General features: G+C 39.1%; 1 protein-coding gene across 1 annotated transcript in view; it reads left to right on the forward strand.

The window, feature by feature from the left end:
• LOC104270972 (consortin-like) overlaps nucleotides 1-10466 on the forward strand; it is a gene marked incomplete at its 5' end in the record, with an annotated part of 10693 nt that extends 227 nt beyond the window's left edge. Inside the window, 3 exons of the mRNA XM_009865509.1 lie at nucleotides 1-454; nucleotides 8464-8599; nucleotides 10261-10466. The exon at nucleotides 1-454 is cut by the window's left edge and continues 227 nt beyond it. Of these exons, the coding sequence (XP_009863811.1) occupies nucleotides 1-454; nucleotides 8464-8599; nucleotides 10261-10466 (796 nt within the window). The remainder of the gene's footprint in view (nucleotides 455-8463; nucleotides 8600-10260) is intronic.
• Nucleotides 10467-26157: the final 15691 nt, after the last annotated feature.

Below are 26157 nucleotides of genomic sequence, written 5' to 3' on the forward strand. Positions count from 1 at the left end.
CGATAGAAATCTGCCCAGCTCAAAGCACGCTGCTGGCTCTTCAGAAACTGCTAGTGACCGGCTTGGAAATAGTGATTTAAAGCAGCAACAGAAACTGCCTGATGATGAAAAATCTTTGCGGGACAGAACCACGTCGAACATGTGCTCTGGGTGTAATAAAGTGTCCGGGCATGAGAGTACTGCCCATTCACAAGTATGCAAGGAACTACAGAGAACACTGGGACAGGAGGAGAAGGTAAATAATGAGGAACAAGAAGATTTATTTCTCAGATTTTTAAATGGTAACATAATAGACACTGAAGAATCATTTGCAGACTTAGCAAACCAAGAGGACTTTGACACTGTTCCAGATATTTCACCTGAACGAGCATCTTACAACTCACTGGAAGCTTTATCACTAGATGACAGCTTTTCTTCTCTTGATGAGCTTGCAAGAAGGATAGAGATTGCTGAGGTAAATGATGTGAATTCTATGAAAGTCTTCCATGTTTATCTCAATATTTTAGATGTTGCCAACTTCAAAATGTGTTAAATATTCCTTCATGTACTACTCTTTTTAAAAGAAACCTATACTTACTTGTTCTGAGTTAATTCAGAAAAAATGTTTCTTTTTACCTGTTTACCTCCTTCTTGACTAGCAGTGCTCTGTTTTTAAAAACTAGATTGATTTTTACATAGGAGTATGAACAACTTCTTATTCTGACAAACTATTAGGAGACAGCCTGATAATTTCTGTTAAATCAAAATTTCACAACAGAGATCTATATAATGTGTATGATATAACATGTGGCTTGTTTCTATTCATAGGATAAAATTTGCTTTTCTATGCCTATTCCATGTAGGTGAGCACTACGTACTTAATAAACGTGGTATTTAAATGTATGGATTTCTAATTTTACTAGGCTTAGGCAGTTTTGTTTTCCAGACAAAACTAAAAAAGAGCTAAGCCTGAACCCACTTGTCTGAAGCACTGCTGATAGGCCACAAGAAGGATGAGTAAACTGCTCTTCTGAAGATATAGAAGATTTATTGCTTTGGGACTTTTTTTGAGAGTGTATGATGACATCTTTATTTGCCTTCTGGTTTTGGTGCATTTGCAACCATGGGACCTTAAAAGCTTTTTCTTTAAATGAAAAAAATGAGATTGCTGTGAAGTGGTGTGATTCCGTATGCTGGAGGGGAGAACTTGTAAAAAAGGCATCTTTTTACTTACTCTATTTTTAATGCATAAAACAATACAACAGTGAAATAGCAGTACTTCTGTATAGATCAGAAGCTAACGTGCTGAGACCAAGAAACCGTGATCACTCAAGGACAGCAGCCAAGCAGGGAATTAAATACTGAGGATCAATGCTGATGTTATTAAATGTTTGATAAAATCTTCAGAGCTGGAAACAGAGCATTTTGGGTTTTCTCCCTACCTAAAGAGCTGCTTTTCTCCTTTCCAAGATCATTCATCCAGACCTGTCCCTAAAACATGTTGACTTTTTCTGTGGGATATCAGGAAGCATGCCACATACCAGGGCTGAGGGCCATGGGCACAAAGCTGTGTGCAGACTCTTGACAGCGCACAGATGTGGAAACCCATATACATGTTCATACGTGCAGTCAAACTTTTGCACTAAATCCACTGGCTTGTGTTCACTTAGAGGGTGGTTTTGGAAAGGGGCATTTTGTTGACAATGTGTTCTAAGCCCTTATAGCATCATAGAACAGTTTGGGTTAGAAGGGATCTTAAAGATCATCTTGTTCCAACCCCCCTGCCTTGAGCAGGGACACCTTCTACTAGATCAGGTTGCTTTCTATGTGTATAACAAGAGTAATTTAAATATCATCCCTCAGGATTAGATTTCTTTCAAAGAAACTTCAGCATTTTAAGCTACAGGAGAGAACTGTTCTGTTTCATGCAGAAAAATCCTAAATTAATCCTATAGCAACTATTTTTGAAGTGCTCTATTTGTGGCATTTGCATTTTGGAGGATGGGACAGGAAGAAGTATGTTGATGCTGTTAAAATAATTGTGCTTGTATTGATTGGCCGGTGACCAATCATGATGCTTTACAGGGAATCTTAATTTCATTGCTAGTTTGCTAGGACTGCCAGTACTCTGATGGCCATTTGAGTCTCTGGAGAGGAAAAAATACCTTGTCTTTCCATAGTACTTTCTCTGGCCATATAGGGCATAATATTGGCTGGTATTGGTGGGAGTCTCTTTGAATAGTTGTTAGCAAGAGGCTTGAGTCTTGTGTGAGGCAGAGGGTTTAAATCAGGGAGAAGAAAAAAAATAATTCATTTCAATGCCAATTAAAATTTGTAATATGTGGCACCTGGGGCTGTTTTGAAATACTTGAAATTTCTAGGTGCAGCAGGGTGGGTTAAGGACAGCACAGCAGCTTGTGTTGTTTCATTATACACTTACATTTTGTTTTTCCAGTTAGTCTTGCCACCTGCCATCACCCTAGGGATTCCTTTTCAGAAGAGTTGAGCACCCACAGCTTTCCTGGCAGACACCTGGAACTGAGAAAGTTCGGCACCTCTGAGAAAGCAGCACTGTTAACTCGCTTTCACTGTTTTTGTTTTAATACTAAAATAAGATTCTGCTGATGTTTTAACAACTGGAGTGATCTTTGTACCCAGCTGTAACATTTCTTTCTTCCTTGAACTCCTGAAGCCTTTGAAGTCTCATTTTTGATGCTGTGGCCATCTAAAAAATGCCAATGTTTTCATACAGTAGTTGTGAAATAAATAGCTAGAAAATGCATTGGTAGCCACATGAATGAAATGAAATTAATTAAATGAAATGTACCAGTGTGACAGTAAAAAGAAAATACAAGCAAAAATCAATTTGACTGTGATAAAACTTATAATGGAATTAATATTTGCAAAATTGCCACAAGTTGAAATGGAAGGCAGAGGTAAAGATTATTTTGAAATAACCTAGATACAAGAAGCATACGATAGGACAAAATTTCATTTATATTCTTCAAGGGAGATGTAATATGAACTTATTGAAACTGGGGAAGCATAAATACTTGTATATGTATTACAGTTAGGAAGTTGTGTTTGACCTCCATATTGAGATCAAAGAATCATATCGCATAATTCTGTAATTTAGATCCTTTATGTCACTTGCTTTTAGTCTACCATTTACAGTAACTAATTACAAGACTGAAAATCCACGAAATCCTGACTCTGCCTATAAATAATTGCAAAACTAAAATAGTACTTCACGTAGTGTATGGTATCTTATACTGATTTCACTAGTACAAATAGTGCACAGCAATGTGCAAGTGATGGAAAATCACTGTCATTTTATAGAAACTAAATTCATACAGCCAGCAGCTTTGAAGCATAGTCAGCAGTTGGCAGCAACAGATATTGGAAGTGTATAACCTCGTCTTAGATATTTTTACTATAATTTCTATGAGAATGAAATTATACATCAGCAAGCAGTCAAAACAAATTGTAACTTCAGTAATGTAATTTGCATTTTGCCCCGTGAAATAAAAGTTTATAACATGAGCTTTTTATCTGAGTGACGATTAGGAACCTTAATGTTTTTCATTACTTGAAAATTATCTTTTAAAATTTCTTTCAGAAAGCAAAGATAGTGAGACTCTCTACAACACCATAAGGCAGTAGCTTCTGGGCAGCGGTGTTTTTACACCAAGACTTTTAAATTTCAAAGTACTGAGTATGTACTGGCCAGCAGCTGATTTGATTGCAGGAACAAAGTCACCACCTATCTGCACTAGCTCTGGAGACAGCGCCTTGCTGAGATCCCCTGTTCTCTTGTATGGCTTGTGTCCTGTAGTCTTGAGTTTGCAGGAATTACACTTCTGTGTAAAATGCTTACACCCTATCTGAGCTATTTATTGCTGTTTAAAGGAGCCCCAGCACTTGCAGTGCAAGCATATGAGCAGAAAAATGGTTAGAGACTTATGCTGTGGTATGAATACTGAATTTGCTAAGTTAGCTCCTTTTCAGTCAAATTATTCCTGTATCTAATGTATTTCTTTTAACAATTAGAGGTTTGGCTGCTGCTCATAGCTTACCCTAGTCTTGCTTTTTGTCAGTTTGTTGTACGGTTATGGATTACCACCTTAAAAAAAATCTGATATTGCTAGAAATAAAACTGTAGACATTTATCAAGTAACTGAGTAAGGAATACAGCCCACAGAAGAATACACAAACTGCTCCTTGAGTAGTTCTCTGCATTCAGACCAAAATACTTCATACAGTGAACTTTTCCTTCTAGAACCCCGTTTGCAGTGTCTCCAGTTTGGGGGTTTTTGTTTACTTCTGTATGCTACAAGTGATTCCAATAGTGAAGCTTAATCTGTTTTCTCTAAGAGCTTGAAGCACAGGACTTTATTTTCATAGTTTTGTGTAATACGCTTATCAATATATATACACATCATATTTGGAAAAAATATGCATAATGTAAGAAGTGGGGGAGGTTTTAATATTTTACTAGCAAATGCTGTTTTAAATGGAGAAGAGACAGTTAGTTTAACTAGAGCTTACTTTTTTTTGCAGCCAGTATATTAAACTTCATCCATACTTTATCCAACTTTTTAAATTTTATATTTTGCAGCTGGTTATTTTGCAGCCAGTATATTAAACTTTATCCAATAAAAGTTTACAATTCTTCTGTGAAGCAGAAACACTTTATTTTAATAGTGGTAAAAAGGAGAAAACTAAAATATCTAATGGAGTTTCGATTAACCAGTAGTCATTGCTGCTTCCCTTTTTGACTGCTGGTCAAAATGCCACCACATACCTGTGTGCCATTTTCAGTTTCTGTACAGTAAGCACAAAAGCTCCAGTCAAAAGAGTTTGTGAAGGCGATCGAGAGCTGAAGGAGCAAGCTGTTACATAGATGCTCCAAGAGCATCTTTTGTGAACTATCTTAAGTTAGAATTAAGAAAATGTTTGATATATCACTAGGGTCATTTATGCAGCTGTTTTATGTAACACAGCCGTTTGCAGTGCAGCCTGGTGCAAGCCTACATATTTTTCTCCTGTGGTTCAAGTCAAGCAGAGGCTTGACTTGTGGTCAACTGTATGAACCACAGTTCCCTCATTAACTTCCAATTCAAATACTGTATACTGCCTTTTTTTTTTAATTCCCCCTGCCTCTTTAAGGCTGAGATGGAAAATTTCAAGTCTTGCATGGCAGCTAAGTCCTTGGATGTGTAATTAACGGGAGATGGATCTAGTACAATTAGTCTATATATTGCTTTGAAATCTTTCTAAATGAAAGGGTTGGTAGAAAAACACATTTATAATTGTTTTACTTGAATGAGATTTTATTTGTAGGAAGACAGACCCTATTCTTACCTGACAATCTTACAGTAATTATATCTTTATGATGGAAAATAAGAAAAATAACGTGGCGATGTTTGCATTAAATATTTTGAGCTGCAGTTCAGAAAATTGTAGAAAAGGAGGTGTAAATATTGATGTAGGAAGAATTCTGCATGTTTGTACTTGTATTTGCATTTTAACAATAAATCGTATCCTATTTATTGGCATATTGGACCAACAAACCTATTGGCATAACTATTGGCATAGCTTTGTAGGTTCTTTGCAGAATAAACTAAAAACCTTTAATTACATGACTCAGGAAATTCGAAGGCAGATGATATATTCTAGGTATGAATTACATATCATGTAAATGAGACATTCTTGAAAATATGGTCTGTGATTTTTGTTGGGGCAGGAATAACACAAGCCATGCTCATTTTATTGCAAAACCAAAAGCCTTTGCTCCCTCTTTTTAAGCAGATGTTCAGTATAGGGAAAACCTGTGCTGTGTCTGTCAGTTCTTTATACTCATAGAAGTCAATCCTGAAACACAGCCGTGTAGGCTGACAGGGAAAGTAAAAGAAACCTCACTGTAGCAAGACTTCCCTTTGCAAGCCTTTTATGTAACTATAATCACTGGATCACACATCTCCACATAATCCTGTCAAAGAGAGCCCTCTGCTTTTAAGCTTGGAGAAGACAGAGTTTCTGACACGGTTATTCAGAAACTACCATGAGCCAACGGATGAAACGAAGCATTTTGGTTTGGAGTGACCACTTGCAGAACAGCCCACCACGTCCTCATCTTAAGGGCAGGCTGGTGCCAGGGGCCCTGGGTGACGTTCCCGCCAAGCACAGTCCAAGCCATATGCGAAGCGGCGTGCCAGACGACAACCAGCCTGCCGCGTGGGTGGCGCGGGAGGAGCCATTGATCCTCTTTGTGAAAGCAGTGCCATACACAGAAGCTTAAAATAATCCACTCTTTTAAAGGACATAATTTCATCTCCACCCTCCCAAATAAAGAAGACAAATTAATGCACTCCTTCCTACGTGCTCCCCCTTCCTTGTCACAACAAGGAAGCAGAAGTGTTGATTTTTCTGGCTGGCCTGATGAATTTCCATTGTGGTTCTGCAACGCTAATTCAGTGTTACCAGTAGAAGCTTCACCCCACTGCTTTGTGTGTTGTTATAAGGCACTCGTGGGCTCTATTTCTGGTTTTTTTGTGCTAAATAGTGGTCCTCCATATCTTGACTTAAACAATTTCTTTCTACCACCTCCACACTACTTGTTTGTTGCGTTGTTTCGTGAAATAATCCATTTAAGCTCTTGAGCAGGTAATCAAAAGGGAAAGTGAATAGCAAGAGGGGAAATGTGGCAGAGATCCATCTTATCTTCTCAGCTGTGATTTTGGGAAGAATACACCGTAAGCATATACCCACAGTGATCTAGTCTGTGAGGTGCTGAGGGCAACATTGTTTGCCCAGCTGAGGGTTATAAAATACTGCCAGACTAGAGACCTGCAAATGGAATTGACACATTTACCAGCTAAAATGTTGGAAACACCAAATGCCGTAGTTGGTGCAGTGCCTATCGGATTGTGATCTATGTTTCGCTGTGTTCGATGCACCATCCCTCCAATTACAGCACGCATCGATGCATTATATAAGCCTGTAGAATGAAGCCAATTTAGGGCCATAAGTTATGAAGCCACTTGTTTTCGGGTTTTCTGCAGCTCTTATAATTGCAATACAAACAAGTTTTTATGTGTGATCTAACTTGATTAGATTATGAGGAAAGTTAAGTAATCAGTTGTCTGCAACTACAGTGTTATCTGGAAAGTGGCCTTTTTTCCACTTTGAGTTTTTTTGAGTATTATAGGCACTTGAGGTCATTTCCCACAAAGATGAGTTGCAAGCTCAGTTGTGAATGTGATATGTTTTCTTATCTGTAGCACAAATGCATACAGATTACTTCTCAATTTAACAAATGTTATTACTGATCTGCAAAATAAGTTTTTAAAAGTGCTACTCAGTTTTCTGAAGAGATGACTAAGGTTTTTTTTTTGAGTAAAGATGATCTCAAGATAAAAAAGGGCATGTCTAAATATGCTTCCTGTTTTAATTCCTGTTTATTTCTAGCACACCAGGAGCGGCTTGCTTAGGAAACCTTTTCTCATAGAATCATAGAATAGTTTCAGCTGGAAGAGACCTTGAAGGTTGTTGAGTCCAGCGTTTATCCCAGCCCTATCAGCTAGCTAAACGATGCCCCCCAATGCAACATCCACTCGTCTCTTTAACACCTCCAAGGACGGAAATTTCTCCTGATATTTCCCCGGCTTTCTTTTCTCTGATAACTGGGAAATTACCAACTGCTCAGGCTGCACTAACATCCTAGCATGGCTTAGCGTACACTCTTGCAGCTACGCCAAATGCTGTAGCAAAGAAAAGAGAAGTCACCGTTTATTGACTCATTGTCTGTATCACTGTTTGTACGTGCCATTTGGGTGACCAGCCTCTAGGGAAGGATTTTCGAACTGCTGCTGTATCCAAAGAGCTTATTACAATGTGGAGCTGGAGTCTGTCCAGAGTATCGAAGCTTTCTTTTTCCTTGGTGTTACCTCGTTTTTGGTTTTGTGGCCCCTCTGTAGCTGCTTGTCTGCCCTGGGGAACCAGTTGCAATGCTGGAAAATTAATCTCACAATAAGTATTTAATAGTCTCTGCAGGATTATATCTGTGGAGAGGGAGCAGCAGGGTGTCATTGACTTTTTATTGCCCTAGGATGATGATGTTTTTGACGCGAACCCTGCTCACCACTGCTCCAACATGTGTGATTTAATACCATGAGCTTACAAAGGAACTGTTGCAGTGAATAAAAAGTATGATCCAAACAGTAAATATATGCCTATTTAACTTTTACAGCAGTTAAGGGCAGGTAGTGTCAGCCGACAGCAGAAGGATACTGCAGTCGTCCTGTATGTTAAGGAATTGACTATTCAAAAAGGAGGTTTCACAATTGCTACAATGTTTAAGAAAAGTAGAATGGAAACCATTTTTTAACTGTCTCACTCATTTCCTCCTGTAAGTCATTGTTAAATAGGTGTCATGCTTGGATTTCTCACATCTCTTGTGCCACTGACTATCCTCTCTGATAGATTGCCCCAGCAGAAGGATTGGTGTCTATACTGAAGAAGAGAGATGACAGAGAAGGAAAAACAATTGCTCAAGTCCAGCAAAGGCAGACAAAGAGAAGAGTGCGATTCCAAGAAATGGAAGACACATTGGATCAAGGTAATTTAAAGCTCTTCATTCAAGGATTTCATTCTTGGGGTGCAAATGATGTTGATCTTTTTGTTCATAAGAGCTGAGTGAACATTCATTGTACATACTGTCTCGGCTTTTTAAAAATTAGTCAACTAATACGTGAAGGTGATTTAAGGTTACTCTATACCAGGCTTGGGTAACAAGAAGGATCAGTAAGTACATTTCTGGTTTAAAGCTTGGTTGAGACTGACGCCACAGATTTTTTCCTCTGGCTGAGTGATTTGTGAGTAACATCTATTGGATGTCCTTTCATTAATGTTTGGATCTTAGAGGGGGAAGTGTAGGCTTTCTCCCTAAATTTAATCTATGTAGCTAAAGAGAGATGCGAAAGAAACAAGTCTGTTGGCCTTTGTGCACAGGTGGCTTTCTAACCTTTTCTGCTAGACAATGGGATGGGCAGTTGTTAGGTTTTAACCTTGCTTTATGATTAAACATCCGTGTATACTTGCTAGCTGTCATTAAATTTGGCAAAAAACCCTTTTTGACAGGCTAAATGGCCTTATAAAAAATTCATTATTTTGTTGTACAGATCTTGGGAGTTTAAGATCTTGATTATTCAAAGAGACGTTAAGAAAAATGCTTTTGGTTACTAATGATAGTACTTTCTACATCTACTGTGTGCGCCAGCCACTAAATACTATTAATGGAGGTCTTTAGTGCTTAAAAGTGTATTAAGTGTATCTCGTACATTGAAAACAAAATCCTTTCACTGCCCAAAAAGGAGCCTATCCCATCTTTTTCTTGAAATTATTTTAAAACAATTTATGTTTTAAATAAAATTTCAATTAGAGTTTCTTTTATATTTTTTTCCAGGGATGTAGTTTTTTCAAAAAGCAAGTTTATTATTTTAAATCTGATTTCGAATACATGAAATAGTGCTGGAATATTTATTCTTTTTTCCTTCTTTTCCCCTGTTTCTTGTCCCTGATGTAGAGTGGAGGGAGTTCAGACATTTTCTTAGAGCCTCTTCAATCTGACAGAAGGTGCAAATGTTGTTCATGCGTATAAGTTACCAAAGACAAGGGAGGTTGTGAGCATGTAGCACCTCCTCTGTAACCTCTCTATTGCTCTTACTCTGGAATAAACAATCACACACAGAGTTACCACAGAATAACTGAGGTGTGAAATAACCCTTCACGCTAGCCTACCTTGAAGGTTTTGTCTCTATCCTTACAGTCAAAATGTAAGAGTAAGCAGAAACAGTTCATGGTAGTGCAGTCAGTGTCAGTACGAATGAAGCAAGAATGTTTCTAATGGTTCTAGTTTCAAAGCTTTTGTTTCATTTCAGTTAATCCCATGAAGGAAGGCTTTGGTTGTGCAACTTTCTAATAGTTAAGTGTGCTTTGCTTCAGTGTAGAATGACTCTGCAAGTGATATCAGCAAGGAGAGGTTGCAGAAATAAAGCTGTATAATTATTTAGTTCCTGAAAAGACTGGGTAAATAAAACATATAGTTCCTGGTAAGTATCATGGTCACTTTGACACAGTGAATATTTTTTAAGTGTTGGCATGTGCCTGTTCAAATCAGAGGCTGCTGGGTTGGTAAAATCCTGTCTCAGATTGTCTCACACGTGTTCATGTTGCTTTGTATATCATCCTTTTTCATCTTTTCTGCTCTTATATTTACAGAGGAAGTAACTGGTGGCTCCTGTATTTTGCTGATCCTGCTGTGCATAGCAACTGTTTTCCTTAGCATTGGAGGAACTGCACTGTACTGCACCTTTGGTGACATGGAATCCCCTGTGTGTACTGATTTTGCAGACAACATGGATTTCTATTATACCCAGATATTGCGGCGTATGGAAGAACTGAAACACTGGATAGCCTTCTCATAGTTGAAATGAGCAGAGACAGCACATTGAGAGGTCATCAGTGGTTACTGGAGAGGGTAGCAAAAAAAAAATGTCAAGTTCTCTAACACTTGCCACCTGCATTTGATGATGTACGCAGACTTTGACTTAGAAGTAATAAAAATTCTACCTTAGCAATCAGGTGGCCAAATGTTCCCATCTTAAGCTGTAGCAGTGTGGTGTGGGAGAATAAATAGTTATTCTCTTCACTCTTTCGAGAGTAGGCAAGTAGCTTTTTGATAACTGGAGCAAGTGAAGAAGAAAGAATAAAATTAACTGTCTTCTGCATGCTCTCCCATTGCCACACGTTGTGTAAACGATCTCTGGAAGCTTTGTAAAAGGAGAGCTTTAATTTACAGCTGTTTGTGCAAAGATGTTCCCTCCAGCTATCATGCAATAAGTCTATGTTTTATGGAAGCATTATTTTTCTTCTAAGTCCTGTTATTTTTCTCCATTTTAATTCTCCTGGCGAGCCATGTAATTAATTGGGTGGAGTGAGAAGAGAGCAGCAGCATTCGGGGAGACCTCATCCCGTGGTTAACAGGCTGACCCTGTATCTTAGAGCTTATGGTAACCATCACGAGTGGGGTAAATCTGCTGGCAGATTTCACTAAATTTCCTGGAACTTTACGCCAAGTATTGTGTGTGCTGGTATAGAAATGGAAGGTTAAAAATGAAATCATTGGTCTCACTAAACACAGAAACAGAAGTAGAATGTTTAGTAAATTCTTTGTTTAAATAGTAGAGTGGCTTTGGCCAATTTTAAAGCACCTGGTAGCAGGTGTGAGGCTAACTGGGTTTTCTGTCCAGCTATGTCACTGACTTGCAGTAATCACTTTGTGCCTCAGTTTCTCCTCTGTAAACGGGGAATAATGATCCTTGCCTTTGTGAATATTTCTTGCAATTAGGGCTCATGTCTGATTCATCCCAGACGAGTGCACAGGGTCACTGAGCTGTGTTGCTGCAGCCTCTCTCAGTGAGTGAGTGCTTGTGTGCAGTGGGACGGGTCCAGCAGAAGAGATTTGGATGGTCACTGCCCATCTGAGGCACCTTGGTAGTCCGGGGCACTCCTGCCAGCAGATAAAGCATATTTGCATCCCTTTGCCCAGCAGTTCTGAGACCTGTATTGTAAAATCTCTATCAGTTATACAAGCAAATTCACATCTGTACGGAGTCACTTTAAATGGGCATTTCTATCACTTGGTGCTCAGCCCTCTCTGTGTGGTATGTGAGGGAAACACTGAGGGGACTGCCAAGGTGAGAATTAGGCAGGCGAGCCTTTGGCCTGCACTCTGGTCAAAACAGGCTGACTTTTCTTGCACAGAGCCTAACGGCCCGACCCCGCTGAAGGGTCTTAGCACAAAACAATTCCTTTACGCCTCAGGAAACAGCATTTTTGAGGGGTCCACTTCACTCCACTCCGTGATTTCCTGCTTACTAACGTTGTATGATGCAGTGTGTTCAGGTTTAGAATATTTTGCAAAATACTATGAAGCGAAATCCTCAAGGTATGGCTCAGAATTATAACAACAAATGATCATGCTTCCTGGCATTTGCAAGCAAATTGTCCCTCTAGTGAGCTTGATTGTTCCTAACACACTGTTATACTTAACGGGTTTTAAAAGCAAAAGTTAAAATCATGTTTCTTTCTAGAATAAATTGCATGTGTGATTTCTCTTTTTATTTTCACCACGGAGGCTTAGTTTAGTTATACCTTAGGGAGCCTCATGTGCAGTGTCATATTAAAGTAGCAAATTTAAAATGCCCAAATTAATGAAAACTTTTGCTTTCACAATGAAACTCAAGAACAGTAGTTTGGCATATTTTTGTTTGTTGTCCTCAAGAGTACGATAATGCTGGGTTAATCTAAAGGAGAAAGGGAAAGACACTTTTGTATTTAAAGTGTTTACTGGCTGGTTCAGTTTATTGTTTGAAGTCTGGGTTTGTTTATTTATTTAGTTTTTCTTTTTAAAGAGAATCTTAATTTTCTTTTTTTGGTAATTGACAGAAAATCAAAAAGCATGCATTCTGTTAAAATATGTATTTATAGTGACTATGTAGTTAGAATATATTTTGTTTTTCTGTAACTTTGCATTGAGTGTTTCAGGATATTAAGCTTTTTCCTAAAGCAACAACTGTTGATTTCAGTTTAAACAAATATTTTAAAGTTTTTGTGTACTTCATTACCAAAAAGATCAAGAGGTATATAGAGAACTATTTATTCAAAAGTGTATCAGATATGGAGATCAAAGATCCTCTACTTTTAGGTTCATTTAATTAAAGCTATTTTAAAATAATTATTTTATTTAAAACTGTAAAGCTATTTAAAGTCAAAGCAATTTTTAATAAGCAGTTCAATTTAAAATCAGTGGTCCAAAGACTGGTATGTCCGTTTTGTGCTATATTCCCAGTGCAAAGACCCACTAGTATCAGCAGAACAGCCTACAGGAAGATCACGAAGAGGTTGGGCACCACTTTACTAACATGTACCCGATGAAAAATGAGCAGCCGGGAGTTCTGTGTAACTGAGCTACCTTGCACTTGCGTTGTAACTAAGAGCATTTCTCCAGCCTTCCCTGCCCGTGCCAGGGTACTTATGATGCCTGCAAAGCCTCTCAGGATTTGAGGGAGCGGAAGGGGCACCTACACGCAGGCTGCCCAGCTCCTGATCCGAGCTGTTCATTCCTCAGTGGCAACCAAGTGGTTGAATCCAGATCTAATTTCTGTTGGCTTTCCTTTATAAAAAGCTGATAGTACTAATTCTTGCTTCATGTGATAATTCTGTTAGTGCAAACAGTTTGCATGGTCTGTAGTATGTTATCAAACTCGCAGCTACCAATGTAACAAAATTTGCTTTGCATTGAACTCCAAAGGGTGTGGGGGCGAGCCTGATGTTGGCCATCCCGTATGCTCTGTTCTCTTTAGATTACTGGTGACGTTGCTTCTGCGTGGGTGACCCAAGGAGTTTGGAACTTACAGTCAGGTAAATCCAGGCTAAAAGAAATATTTAATTTGAACAGTTATTCCTCTCGTCTGAGTATCTTCAGGTAAAATAATACTGAGCAACAGCTAGTTTTGTTATAAGGAGGAGGAAGACAGAGGAAGAAGGTGTGCTTTTTTTCCCCTTTGTGTATAAGATTTTTATTCATTCTGTTTCTTTCCCTGCCGCTGTCTTTATGGCTGGTCTGCTTTGCCTCTGCTTGGCAGTAGGGGAAACATACTATGCCAGCTTAGAACCATTTGTGGTTGATAGGAAAATTCAGGGAATGGTTCCGTCCTTGACAGTAGTTAGAACTCATTTCTTAAAATATGACTGGATTTCAGGCTGATAGTGTAGCTTCAAAGAAGTTGTGGCCACTTGATCACCTGCAGCACTGCACTACAAACCCCCACCTTCAAGTTTATTCTTTGAGCATAATTGTCTTGAAGAGATTCTTGTGACAGAGCAAAAGCAACAAGACTTTTGATGTAGGTTCAGCTTACGCTGCCAAGAAGAACTTTGTGATGATATAATTAACACTCTCACCCCAAACAGCATAGACTACACCAAGAAAAGCACTGTGCTGTAGTGTAGCCACGCCATTCTACAGGCTTGTTTTCGAAACACTGTCATTAAGGAAGCAGATATTCTACAGCCCAGATCTGCCAACAGAAGTTTGTAATCTAGACACAGCCCATGTTGTAAAATTTTTCCACCATCTTTGCTTTTGCAATTGGAAGATGCATAGCCCTGGTGAGAAGCAGTAGGAAGTAGTCCAATGAAAATGGAATCTCATTTCGGTTTTCTGGGAGTAAAGGGCAAACTTTTAACTATCAGATAAGCAGAGTAGATTGGAAGTCCAGATTCTTGTGTGACTGGGTACTATTCCACTCAATAACCTGAAGGGATGTTACCCTCCTAAGAAAACGTTTGCCTACTTTGTACTGTAATGTAAAACCGAGACCATCTGAAAGGACTAAGAACTATTTGTAACAAAGTTAACTTAAGCTTCTTTTAGCAAAAGGAGTAAACAATTGTGTTTGAAAACGTCACCCAAGCTTGTAATTTAAATACTGTAGCAAAAAAAATAAAAACTGTCCCAAAGAAAATACACGAACATTTCTGGGTACTGTAATTTCTAAATGTATATGAAGACCAAGATTTTCTGTGAAATTCACGTAAATGAGCAGTACCTCCAATAAGAATTTCATGGTCAAACCCAAACCAGATTGGAAAATAAGGGTAAATAAGGTTTGATTTCGTTTCTGGTGTAATAGGGTTTTCCTGGGTGGGTTGGTTTGTCTTTGTTTTAATACTCTAGACAGGTGGGTTTAAAGTACTAAAACATTGTCTTACTGTGTCATTTGGAAGACAAATTGACAGGTAGTAAATTTCAGAATTCCTAGTGTGTGACCTGGGCAGTGGTCACAGGTCAGTCTGCTCTTTGAGTTCAATTAAATAAGTTTTTTAAAACCACAGTTGATACTCAACCCAACCCAGCAGCCGCTGATTTGAACAGGCACATGCCAACACTGTATTTTGCAACTTCCGTCTCTGCCCTTGGCTCTTGCTCAAAAAGCTACAGAATGAGACCAACCAGAACTTTAGACTTCCAAAAAAAATAGTAAATCCTAAAAGAAAATGAGGCAGTTTTATACTGTTGTTTTGGTTTTGTTATCTTTGTGTTTTCAAATTGTTCTTCATGGACAGAAAAAGTAAGTACTAGAATGAAAATGGAGGGAAAAAAAAGAGATTTTCATATAACTTCAGTGCACCTTGTGAGATGACATCTTACGGCACCAAACTGAATCATAATATCTGGCAACCTGATGGTGTGGCCTAAGACTGGTCTTTATGTGTAGAAGTAAACTGCAGTTGTAAACAGTTCTTCTGTACAGATTGACATCTGTTTTCAGGAAGACAAGCAGCTTATTTTCCACTTCCGAGTCTTCGTCTGACTCCTGATCGGAAACATTGGTAATTTTGAAGAACCTGGATCAGCTTCCAGAACTGGTCAGTAAACTCTTTTGCCCAGAAGACAGGCTTTGCTTTAGGCTTTGGCTTTTCAGGCACAGCTGTGCTGATACAGTGCTATCACAGAGTGAGTTCACCAAATCTGTCGGTCACTGCTTTCATTCCTTGGTTCTCCTCAACAACCTTCTCATGGGCATTCTTTTACCCTTGTTGTCATGAGGATCTCCTGCAGTCTCTATCCATGTCTTCATCCCATTGAGTCCCCTTTTATTTCTTCTGTCTCCCTCCCCCTTTAACATTTCTTTCCCAGGATGAAATAGCATGTGCTCTATAATTCATAGGATCTTAAGGTAATTGAGTTAGGAAGGGAAACTCAGAAAGTCTCTAGTCCAGCCTTCTGCTCAATGCAAGGTCAACTGAGATCAAACCCAATTGCTCAGAGCTTTATCCAGTTGAGTCTTCTAGCAGTGTCCCTCCTATCCTTCTCAATTTCTTGTCCACAGTGTCTTCCTTCTTGATAGGGATCCAACATTCTACTATTAGAAGAGGGATCCTCTATGCCTTCTCCTTTTCCTTTTCCACCTTTCACTCTCAAATTTAAGATTTTAAAATCAGTAATGAGGCCACCGGCAAAACTGAAATAGCAATGACAGCTACTATTACATTAAAAACTATCAATGTCTCACTGATTCATTAGTGTGTAGCAGTGATTTCAAAACATATGCTGATTCTTGTACTACTCTTAAACATAAAAGATCACATGCTGACTTCCCTGTCTCTAAAATAGCTACCCAAGGAATCCTAAAATTTTTAAATATAAAGTCCTTTTTTAAAAAAAAGGCATTTTTTAGACACTGCTTCTTTGAGGCTCTTTTAAATAATTTGTGAATTGTATTACTTGGAATTGAATGTAATGGTAGTTCTTCTGTGGCATAACATGAACCTTAGGTTTACTACATTCAGTAGCGTCCAAAAATTGTGGTAATTGTTGAAAATGATGATGAGAAGTAGATGCATGCCATTTACAGAGTTGCTCTGTGATAGCTAAGATGTTACAGAATTTCAACCATGGGTCTACAGTTGGGTTCATCCTGAGCTTGTTTTTAATGGCAAACAGGCTAAAATTTAAAATTTGGAGACGGCACTGGAGTAAACTGAGAATTTCAAAGGCATGCCTAATATCAGACCAAAGTCCTCTATTAATCTAAAATTGTTGATCTGCCCTTTCTTGAAAACAAGTTTGAATCCATCTTTCCAGACAATAGAGCAATCAGCTCTCTGCTCTTGTTTTTTTGCCAAGAAACCGTCTGGCAAAGTGTCATTTTTAGCTGAGATGGGCCCCTGATGTAGGCCTCATTTGTTAGGCTGTGGGAGAAGTTTCCATTAACATTTCTGTCAAATGACAGTTAATGATTGTGTCCCATTTCATTGCCTGGCCTTGAAAATTACTATAAGCCCCGCTATTGTGCTTTCACACACCGACCAACTTTAAAGCTGCTACCAAAAAACAGCTTTCAGAGTGAGAGCTACAGTTGTTGGTTGTTTTTTTTTTCAGAAAGTGCCATGTGCCAAGTTCTGCAGTGAGAAAACTTCACTGGTTTTCACAAGCTTGACAAAATGTGACCAGATTCCACAACTGCTGTTGGCAATGCATGGAAGCGATGCTAATGCCCTTTTTCCTATAGTGCCTCCCTTCAGCTGGTCTCTGTTCATTCAGTTCTCCTGAACTGGCAGCCCTACACCAGAAGGTAACAGTTGCATCAGAAGTCGTTATGAAAGTATATCTACACCAGAAGCTCAGGAACATGAGGATGTTGTTGCTTCCACATAAAACTTACACTTAAAATGGGGGGAGGATTTAATTTATTTTTTTTAACTTAACTTTCACTTAGGAATGATTCATCAGTTTTCCTTCACATCTTTTTATTAGAGAGAGACAATGTTGTGCAAGTTCCTCCACTTCTGCAGGAACTTGGTGCATTTTGCCAGAGATAACATGAATCTTGCCGCTCGTATGTGATGCTAAGAACCTTCATGCTTGTACAGCTTAATATTTCTGGCTTTTCTGCCAGAATTTCTAACAAATTTGTTAGGTAGTCTGTGAGAGTATGAAAGTAGCAAGATTTTTATGCTACTTTTCCTGAGCTCACTGAATTCAGTGCACTCTAGAAAGGACTCACAGAAAAGAGCAAAAGGTTTGAATCACTGAGTATCTGTAACAGTCAATTCCAGCAAGACAAAATGTCAGCATCTACCATCACAGAAACTAGCAATGTTGCTCCAAATAGTCCCAACATAATTAACAGACAAGAGTATATTTGAAAAGATTTACAAAGAAAAAATCATATACTGAGGTTTCTCAGTGACTGTTCAAAGAGCTCAGGCTTTATGTATAATTTAATAAATGAACTAAGGGGAAACAACTCAAGGTTGTACAAAGGTAATGACTGAGTATATTATGGGTAAAAGGGATACAGAAAGAATGTAATAAAGACCTTTGATCAAAGATGATAACAAGATTTATTGGTAAGGGATGAAAACTACTTCTGATAATGGTATCAGTGATGTGTTGGGGTTTTTTCTCATCAGATTTTATAGAAGCAGAAAAAATGCACAATAGTTTAATGATATCATGAAGGAGAGGGACTGACTAAAATATTTCTGTATTCTTTGTAGGATTTCTTAGGAGGAAAAAGCAAAGCTAAGGAATAAAATTGTTGCAAGAGATGAATTTCCTTTCTAGTAAGCAGCACTAAGTCCAAATGCCATTTTAGCATATTTTTAGTACTTGATACTATCATACCCATGGTAGCTGGTTGCTATTTACATGTATTGACGCAAATCATATAAACAGACCACATGGAAACACACAGTATAATGGCAACTCCTAGCTTGAGAAAATGAGGCTCAAGCTGCCTGTGGTCCCTTTGTTTTTTGCTATCTAACCCTTACTACTCATGCTCTGCTAAATACCAGGAAAGTAACAATGCTCTGCAGAGTGGGCCCTATTGAGAATCCTATCTGAAAAACCAAGCCCCAATCTCGCAGCTCTGCTAGGCTTCACACAATGCCGATCACTGTGCCAAGAGGAGACAAAGCAATGTGGAAAGAAGTAGCGGTCACCAGATTCTGCCTCCCAGCAGAAATGAAGTTCTTGTGAGGCACAGAAATGTTGTGACCGTAAAGTGGATGTTGTCGTCACTGTCTGCAAATGTGAAAGATGAAAATAGTTTCAGATATTCTGGGTGTCCTTCAAAATGCCTTTAATAACCTCTTTTTTTTTTTCCTTTCAATTTTGGTATTATTGAAAGCTTTCCTTTAGTTGAAGACTAAGAGGGAAATTAAGGAGAGCAATTTTTATTTATTTAATTTTTAATTTGGCATGTACTGTCTCTTATATTTTTCTATAAATAGAGCTGCTTTTCTGAGACAATTCACTTCTGGGTAATAGCCCATGGTTTACCTACAAAGGCAAAATAGATAGCCATTAGCAATAAGAGACTCATGTATTATAAAACAGCCCTATTAAAGAGAACCGCCTCTATCGACTTGTGCAGTAGGATGATGAAACAGTATTTCAATGAACAGGCTGAATTTTGCAACGTAGAGCAAGCCTTGTCCAGCCCACCCATGCTGCCAGCTCAGTCTGGCACTTGGTTCGTCTTTTTACTGGGACCTTTCAAAGCTGCAGTTTTCCAGTGCAAAGCAGCCAGGAAGGCAAGTAATCTTCCCTTTGCTCCTTTGACCACTGAGATGACCGGCAGCTGCAGGTCCCTCATAACCAAATGCAACAGCTGTGAGTTGTCTGAGAAGTTTCAGTCATGAAGCTCCAGAACAGCCTGCCTTTTCATACGCTCCCCACAGCCAGAGGTGAGGTAGGTGGTAGGTGCCTGCAATTAGTCCATATCCATGGAAGCCTGGAGGAGATACTCTTTGCCACATGATTCCCTCTGCTGGAAAGCATTAGCCACCACTGCAAGTCACATGTTCAGCTGTCAGGAGGTGTAGCAGTCCTTCAGATTTGAGCCTGAGATTACATTGCCTACAGACCAGTATAGAAGATTGCACAGTATATCCTGTGTATATCCCAGTATTTCAAAGTGATTGCTATCCTGAGCACTCCACAAAATGTTTCAAGAATCTAAACCATAAAGAAAAAGACAGGTCACTCTCATAGGAGACTCCCTTCTGATGGGGACAGAAGGCCCAATACGCAGACCCAACCCACTTGTTAGGGATGTCTGCTGCCTCCCCGGGGCACAGGTTAAAGATGTAGAGAAAGCTCCCTACCCTGGTACATTCCACCAGGAACCAGAAAGGCAGATTTCACACAGTTTCTTAAGGAAAAGTGGCTATGCTCTGTGGCACTTACCATCCCAGAGCACTTAACATCATAATCATGAACTCAAATGTAGATTAACAGTTTACACTAGAACAGAAGCAGGGCAAGTTTAATATTTTTTTATGGTTATTGTTCTGAACTGCACTGTTAAATAGCAGACTACTTGCTTTTCAGTTCTGTTCTTTTATTCTTTTCTGTTTTATTTTCCTTACATCTTCATTCCTGCCTCTCAATGACATCCCTTTTAAGCAATTGGTTCAGTATTTTTTTGATATGGCCAGAAAAAAAATTGGCTATGACTGAAGGAGGCTGTACTGTGACATGATTTGAAGCAATGGGGATTTGATTAAGTGATAAGAACACAAAAATGGAACTTGGGTGGGTTTGATTTAATTGTCTGCTCTCCCACAAATTTCCTACATGATCTTAAACACGTCACTTAATTTTCCTGTGTTTCAGTACCCCGCCTATGTAACAGGGACAATTCTCCTTTGAAGCTCCCTGTGGTGATGTAGCAATACACATTCTGATGTTCCTTAAAGTGAGTGGGGTCATAGTAATCTCAGAAGCAAAGCTTTGTGAGCAGTATCAGTAATAGAAACTTACCTGAAACAGTTACCTTGCAGTGTCACAAGTAATTGCAATGAACCCTACATCTAAAAAAAGAGAAAGGAAGAAAATTCTTCTTGATTTAACTTTCTTTTTTGAGTTTTCTATAAATATGATAGCTGTATCAGAGAGGCTGTAGAAAAAAAAACTATTGCAAAACAGGAAGATACAGTCGAGTTTGCCTGCCAGTTTTTGTGCTGTGTCATCAAAGAAAATGCACCTGTTTTTATTTTTTTGTGAGTCTTTTAGCATCATAATGACTATACTGGGAGATTTTACAGCTATATTAAGCTACCTGTAGAACTATAAACTGCTTTTGCATCTTAGCCTTTCCCTGGGGGTTTAAGAGGTAAAACCAGTTGCTCAATGGATTTCAGATCTGGTATCTGCAGTATACAGGCTTGGTAGTCTTCCCCATTTTATACCATATGCAGTGGAGCAGAGCTTTTAATGGTCTTAATATTGTCGGTGGTTACCCACTGGTGGGCAGAGATAGACTGTGGAAAATACAACCAGGTTGTGTTTCAAAGTATTCGTACTAGAAGCTTTGAGAGAGAATCTGAAAGCCTGTCCCCCCTACATACTACTAGCATTTACAGCAATTAAGCGTTTTGCTACTGTGTGACTCAGTGTAGTGACAGGATTAGTGGGGATTTAGTGATTTAGATATATTTAGTGATTTGGATTCTCAGTTTCACTGAGAAATTGCTCATCATAAGCGATTCACTGAAAATCTTGAAAACAATGTGGGGAGGCTGACATAAAGGGGAAAATGAGCCAAATTAAGGTACAGCTTCTGGCCCAGACATGACCTAGAAATTCCCTAGTGCAGCCACCTCCAGCAGCGCCCTTCTGTCATAGATATAAGCTGTAGATACTGCCCTTAACAGCAGAAAGATTCTGGCATCTTGCCTGCTGGTTCTGTGTTTTTTCCCTTTTTATTAGTGACTTCCTTGGGGAGATCTGTGCACAAAGTAGAGGTTCTGGCTTTTGCTCTTTTCCTTCCAATATGTACTCAGGTGGCGGCAGAGAAGAGTGATGCTATCAAAAGCTCTTACCGAAATAGAGAAAGAATAGAGCCGCAGCAGGTAGCGCCTGTTTTTTGGTGCTATCGTAACATTTCTGTGCACTCGTTTTTCCGACCCGTGCATGTCCTACTCTTTTTAGTTGATGTTGGGAGCAGTAAAGACAGGCAAGCCACCATTTAATGCTGCCTATCCCTATGTCACATAGGCATATCAGAAATGGATGTTAGATGAATAAACCTGTCAGCCCCTATTAAAATTCATTGTTAGACCTTCATGGGCTGAGGTACTTATCTCAGCACATCTCACTGAGGTGCTGCTTTTCAGCATGTGCCATGATTTCCAAGGCACGTGCAAGCAAACGGTTAAAAAAAACCTTTACTAGGGGGAGGGGAAGGGTAGGTCATGTAATTAGATGAAAATAGGTCATATGACTGGGATTTGCCTTGTGATGAAATACTCCTTGCTGCCAATTTATTCAAATTGGAGAGGGAGAGGGGAGGAAGGGATGTAACTGTATTGCCCTTTCTTCAGACTATTTCTTGTTTCTCATTGTCTCTTGACCTCAAATATCTTATTCTACAAAAAAGTCACAGACTCCTGCTGCTGCCGCTTCTGTTACTGTGAGACGTATTGCTTTTTTAAATTAAATTACTGATAGACTAGGCTTGACATGTCACCAGGACTGCATATTATGATTAAGAAAACTTATTTGCTTCCTTTTGAGTTTTTTTACTTGAGAAGAAGAATTTTATTTAGGTGCACTGCAAATTTGCCATGTAGCTACATTTGAATTTCAAAAATGTCTTCAAACCAGCACACGCTTGCTATGTGTACTTGGCCCAGCTTGCACTGGTTTAATGTGCCTTGCAGAGCAGCCTTCTCTCAAATTACTCCAACTTGTTGGCAGAGATGATGTTTTCTAATTTTTTAAGGTAATACCTCAACATTTACAAGAAAGTCTTCAAACACTGTTTTTAAATTAGTGCTAATCATCATTTCAACTGAATAATTTCATAAGCAGAACCTGACGTGGAGGAGGCATTTTAACTACGACCTGAATCCACTCATTGAGTAAGGCAGGCAAAAAGAATACTGAATAGCTTCCCAGTGACTGCATGAACAGGAATCCTTGGAGACAACAGTATATATGAATGTAATGAATCCAACATCATAAGTACCAAAAGCCCAAATCACAAGGTACAGGCCACCTTATTTCTGGGATTTGAGGCACTGACTTCACAATCCTAATAAATCATGTTCTTCAGAGAAGTGGCGAAGAGCTGTATTGCTTTAAAATATGCAGCTCCATCAAATAAGAACAATTGAGTATTGGGCTATTTTCTTTCAAAAAAAATCAGCAAAATAGGAAAAAATCTTTTGCTAGTCTTGCAATATAATTTCTAGCTGGAGCAAAGCCAGATCTTTATATTCTCTCAACAGCTCTTGCACAGAAATTCTTGTATGGGTTCACTATTGATCTTCTAAACTTGGAGGCATGCCTTTTATTACTATTACGAACAGGGTTTAAAGCACATGAGGTGTCATACTACTTAGCAGTGTACAGGTCCTGATGTCGTGAGGCTTCTGTATATACTTCACTGGAGTATATGTCTACATCTCCATAAACCAGATAGACCTTGCTCCCCCTTCTCCCACCTCTCAGGCACCTTGCACTTACCCAGGGAGAATGCCAGCATAGGAGCAGCGCTGCTCCCCAAGCACTGCACTTCTAACCTACACTTTGACAGGACATGGCTGGGGTGTAAGGGTCCGTAATTTCCTTCCTGCCATTGCAGTGCAGCCCTGTAAAGGAATTTCATTTCAAGTAGATGTGACACCTGTCTAAAACTAGTAAAATGCTTTGAGACACTCCTGGCTTTAAAACAAAAGAAATACTAAAAAAGAGAAATAGATACTACTGTGGTAACTGACACCAACATCAATTAATTTCAAGTTACAAATCTCATATTTTTCAATTAAAGTCATGCTGAAAGAATTCCATAACTGGCTGCTGCAACTTTCCTCTCTTTTCTATATCTAACTATCCCATTGTAAATCTTATCTCTGATTCTTATAACACTGCAGTTTAGAAACTGGAAAGCGGCATGACACTGTCTAATTCGTTTTCATTACACTGACATCCTGATATTACTGGTTTTTGCCCTTCCAGGCGGGTTAGCAAGAGAGGCTGGAAACCTATTTGAATAGCAGTTTTTAATTTTCTTGCAATTCATCTTTTCCATACTGGCTGGGTAATTTATTTTGTTGTTGACCTAGTTCCAGGTATGAAAGATTAGAGTAGTCATTATCACATAAGCTTCATCTTTTAGCCCTTGAAATAATTAGACTGTTTGAAAATATATGCTACAGAATATTAATAAATGTTGCAATATTTTACTTATTATGTTCCTTGCTTCATATGAAAATATTTTATTTGTACACAGCCTTGATGATGATTCTTTTTTAATTGTAATTACCACCAGGAAGGGTGACACTAAAATTTAGCCATGAACTAGTATTTGATCAGCACAGCACATGATGCTGTTGTCACAGATACCCTGGCTTCATTCCATGAATATTTCCCTATAGCAATACTGAGGAAGAAACACCTACTGTAATTAGAGGTTTTAAACCTATGTCATGTAATTGGTTCTGCTACACTGTGCAGAACTAGTGTCCCTTTTAAAAAAGGGGAAGAAGACAGAAAAACAGGTCATCTGAGTGATTCTTGCTAGCTTCCTGCCTGTCCTGCCACCCCCTCCAGGGGCTCTCACTTTGGCAGTCCTGGGAGGAGTAAGCAGTTTTCTCAAAGCTTCTTGGCAATTTGTCCAACTTCTGACAGGTTTTGGGGAGGAGCTGGATCTAAGTGACCTTGAGCAAGAGGTTGCAACTGTGAGGGTGATGGCTATGGCTTTTTTGATGCCACCTACAATGGGAATTTGCCCTGGTTCCATCAATGCAGGACTAATTTCCTTGACAACTGAGCCAGCATAAACCTCTGATGTAGGTAAGCATAACAAAATTGTTACTAGTCATAAACTCCAGTGGACTTAAGGTAAGTTCAGCCTTTTTTGACTATGCTTGCAATTTGGATGCAAGTCCAAGGTATTTCTGCTTGGCCGGAAGTTTGGTGGAATCTTGGACAAATTCCCAAATTGCCTCTGGGAAGTTTCTAGGGTGGCAAGATCTGCAGAGCAACATTCCTGGAGCTGCTCAGTGGTTAATGATGAAGTCTGTAATAACATGTTCACCCCTAAGGTTTCTGCTGTTTTCCCTTCTAAGTATGTATTTAGAAACAGTCCATGGAGACCTTTGTGCCACCCATACCCACCAGTCCTTTGCTGTTCTCTTTGGCTGCTGTAGGGAGCTATGTGAGGGTGGGAGAGAAGCAGCTGATTGAATAGTGAAGTTAGCTGAGCCTGGGAGAAAGCAAAAGGGCCCAAGGGAATGGGAGGGAATAAAACTGAAAACATTGCAGCTATGGCTTCTGGATTTGAATGAGAGAGAAACTCCTCATGGGCCTTATTTGTAAGGTTCGTTCAAGGATACCATTTCTGCAGTCCAGAATTCTTACCTGCTGCTAAGCTGTTACACAATGTGTTAATTGAGATTTGAGACATTTTATGCAATCGGTTGCTTTTAGGAGACTGATAATGAGAGCTGAAGGCCTGCGTGTTGTATTTCCAACTCTTCATGTTTTATTCCAGGTCCAACAGTATTTTTGTAGTCTTGACAAATGGCTATATATTCTTACAAGAGTCCAAATTTTTAAATATAAAAAATTCTGTCCCTTGTGGCTGTGGAGGAAAAAATATTTTAAGAAGCTTGAAGACTCAGAAACTATAAGGTAAACTATAAAAAGCTTTGTCTTCACTAGATTCACTTGATTGTTTTTACTACCTTTTCAATGTATTTGAATATTTGAAGTATTTATTGTTCAGGACAATGTACAAAGACATTACTTGCTTATATCAATAGAATAGTGTGAAATTACTCAGCCAGTAAAACAGATATTGCAGAGATTAAGAGGTTAGTAAGATGTTGTGGGGAATCCATGCGAGACGGACGAACAGCACACCAACATGATGCTCCATAATGCCAAGTTTATTCCAATCAGAAGGCTACTTATATACCATAGTTAGTTCCTTACACGCGTACAGCATGACATAATTGTTACATGATTGGTCATATACCCTGTCCATGCACTACATGATTGATTACACACTATTGTCCACGCGACGAGCACGCACCTAACAAGTCACTGTGATAGGCTTTTGTGTACAGCGTCAAATCTCCTGATTCTTCTGGCCTACCTTCTTATCAGAGATACCTGCATTGTCTTCAGTAGTCTTATAATTAGCTGCCTCAGCACTTTCTGTCGATCAGTGACCTCACCAAGTTTCTATGTAGTAGACCCCAACAAGATGTCTTGCATCAATCCTTAATCTCAAAGTCTTTGGGAGATCCTCCAAGTGTTTGCTGAGGAAGATAAATGCCATGCACACAGGAGGACTTTTTAGTTATTTGCAAGGAAAAATTTGTGCACTGAATTTATGAAAGACTCTTGTGCAGAATCAGAATGAATTCTTGGTAATACGTTGCCACATCCAACTGAGGAGATGTCCTCTCCTTCCTTGACTATTTTGACCACCAAAATGCAGGTAACTGTGTGTGGTCTGTCTACAAATGTGGCACTTTCAGGTGTACCATAGTGTGGTGGTTTGGCCTTGGCCAGACGCCAGG

Source organism: Apaloderma vittatum, unplaced genomic scaffold, assembly GCF_000703405.1.
Source record: "Apaloderma vittatum isolate BGI_N311 unplaced genomic scaffold, ASM70340v1 scaffold7770, whole genome shotgun sequence".
NCBI classification, from domain to species: Eukaryota; Metazoa; Chordata; class Aves; order Trogoniformes; family Trogonidae; genus Apaloderma; species Apaloderma vittatum.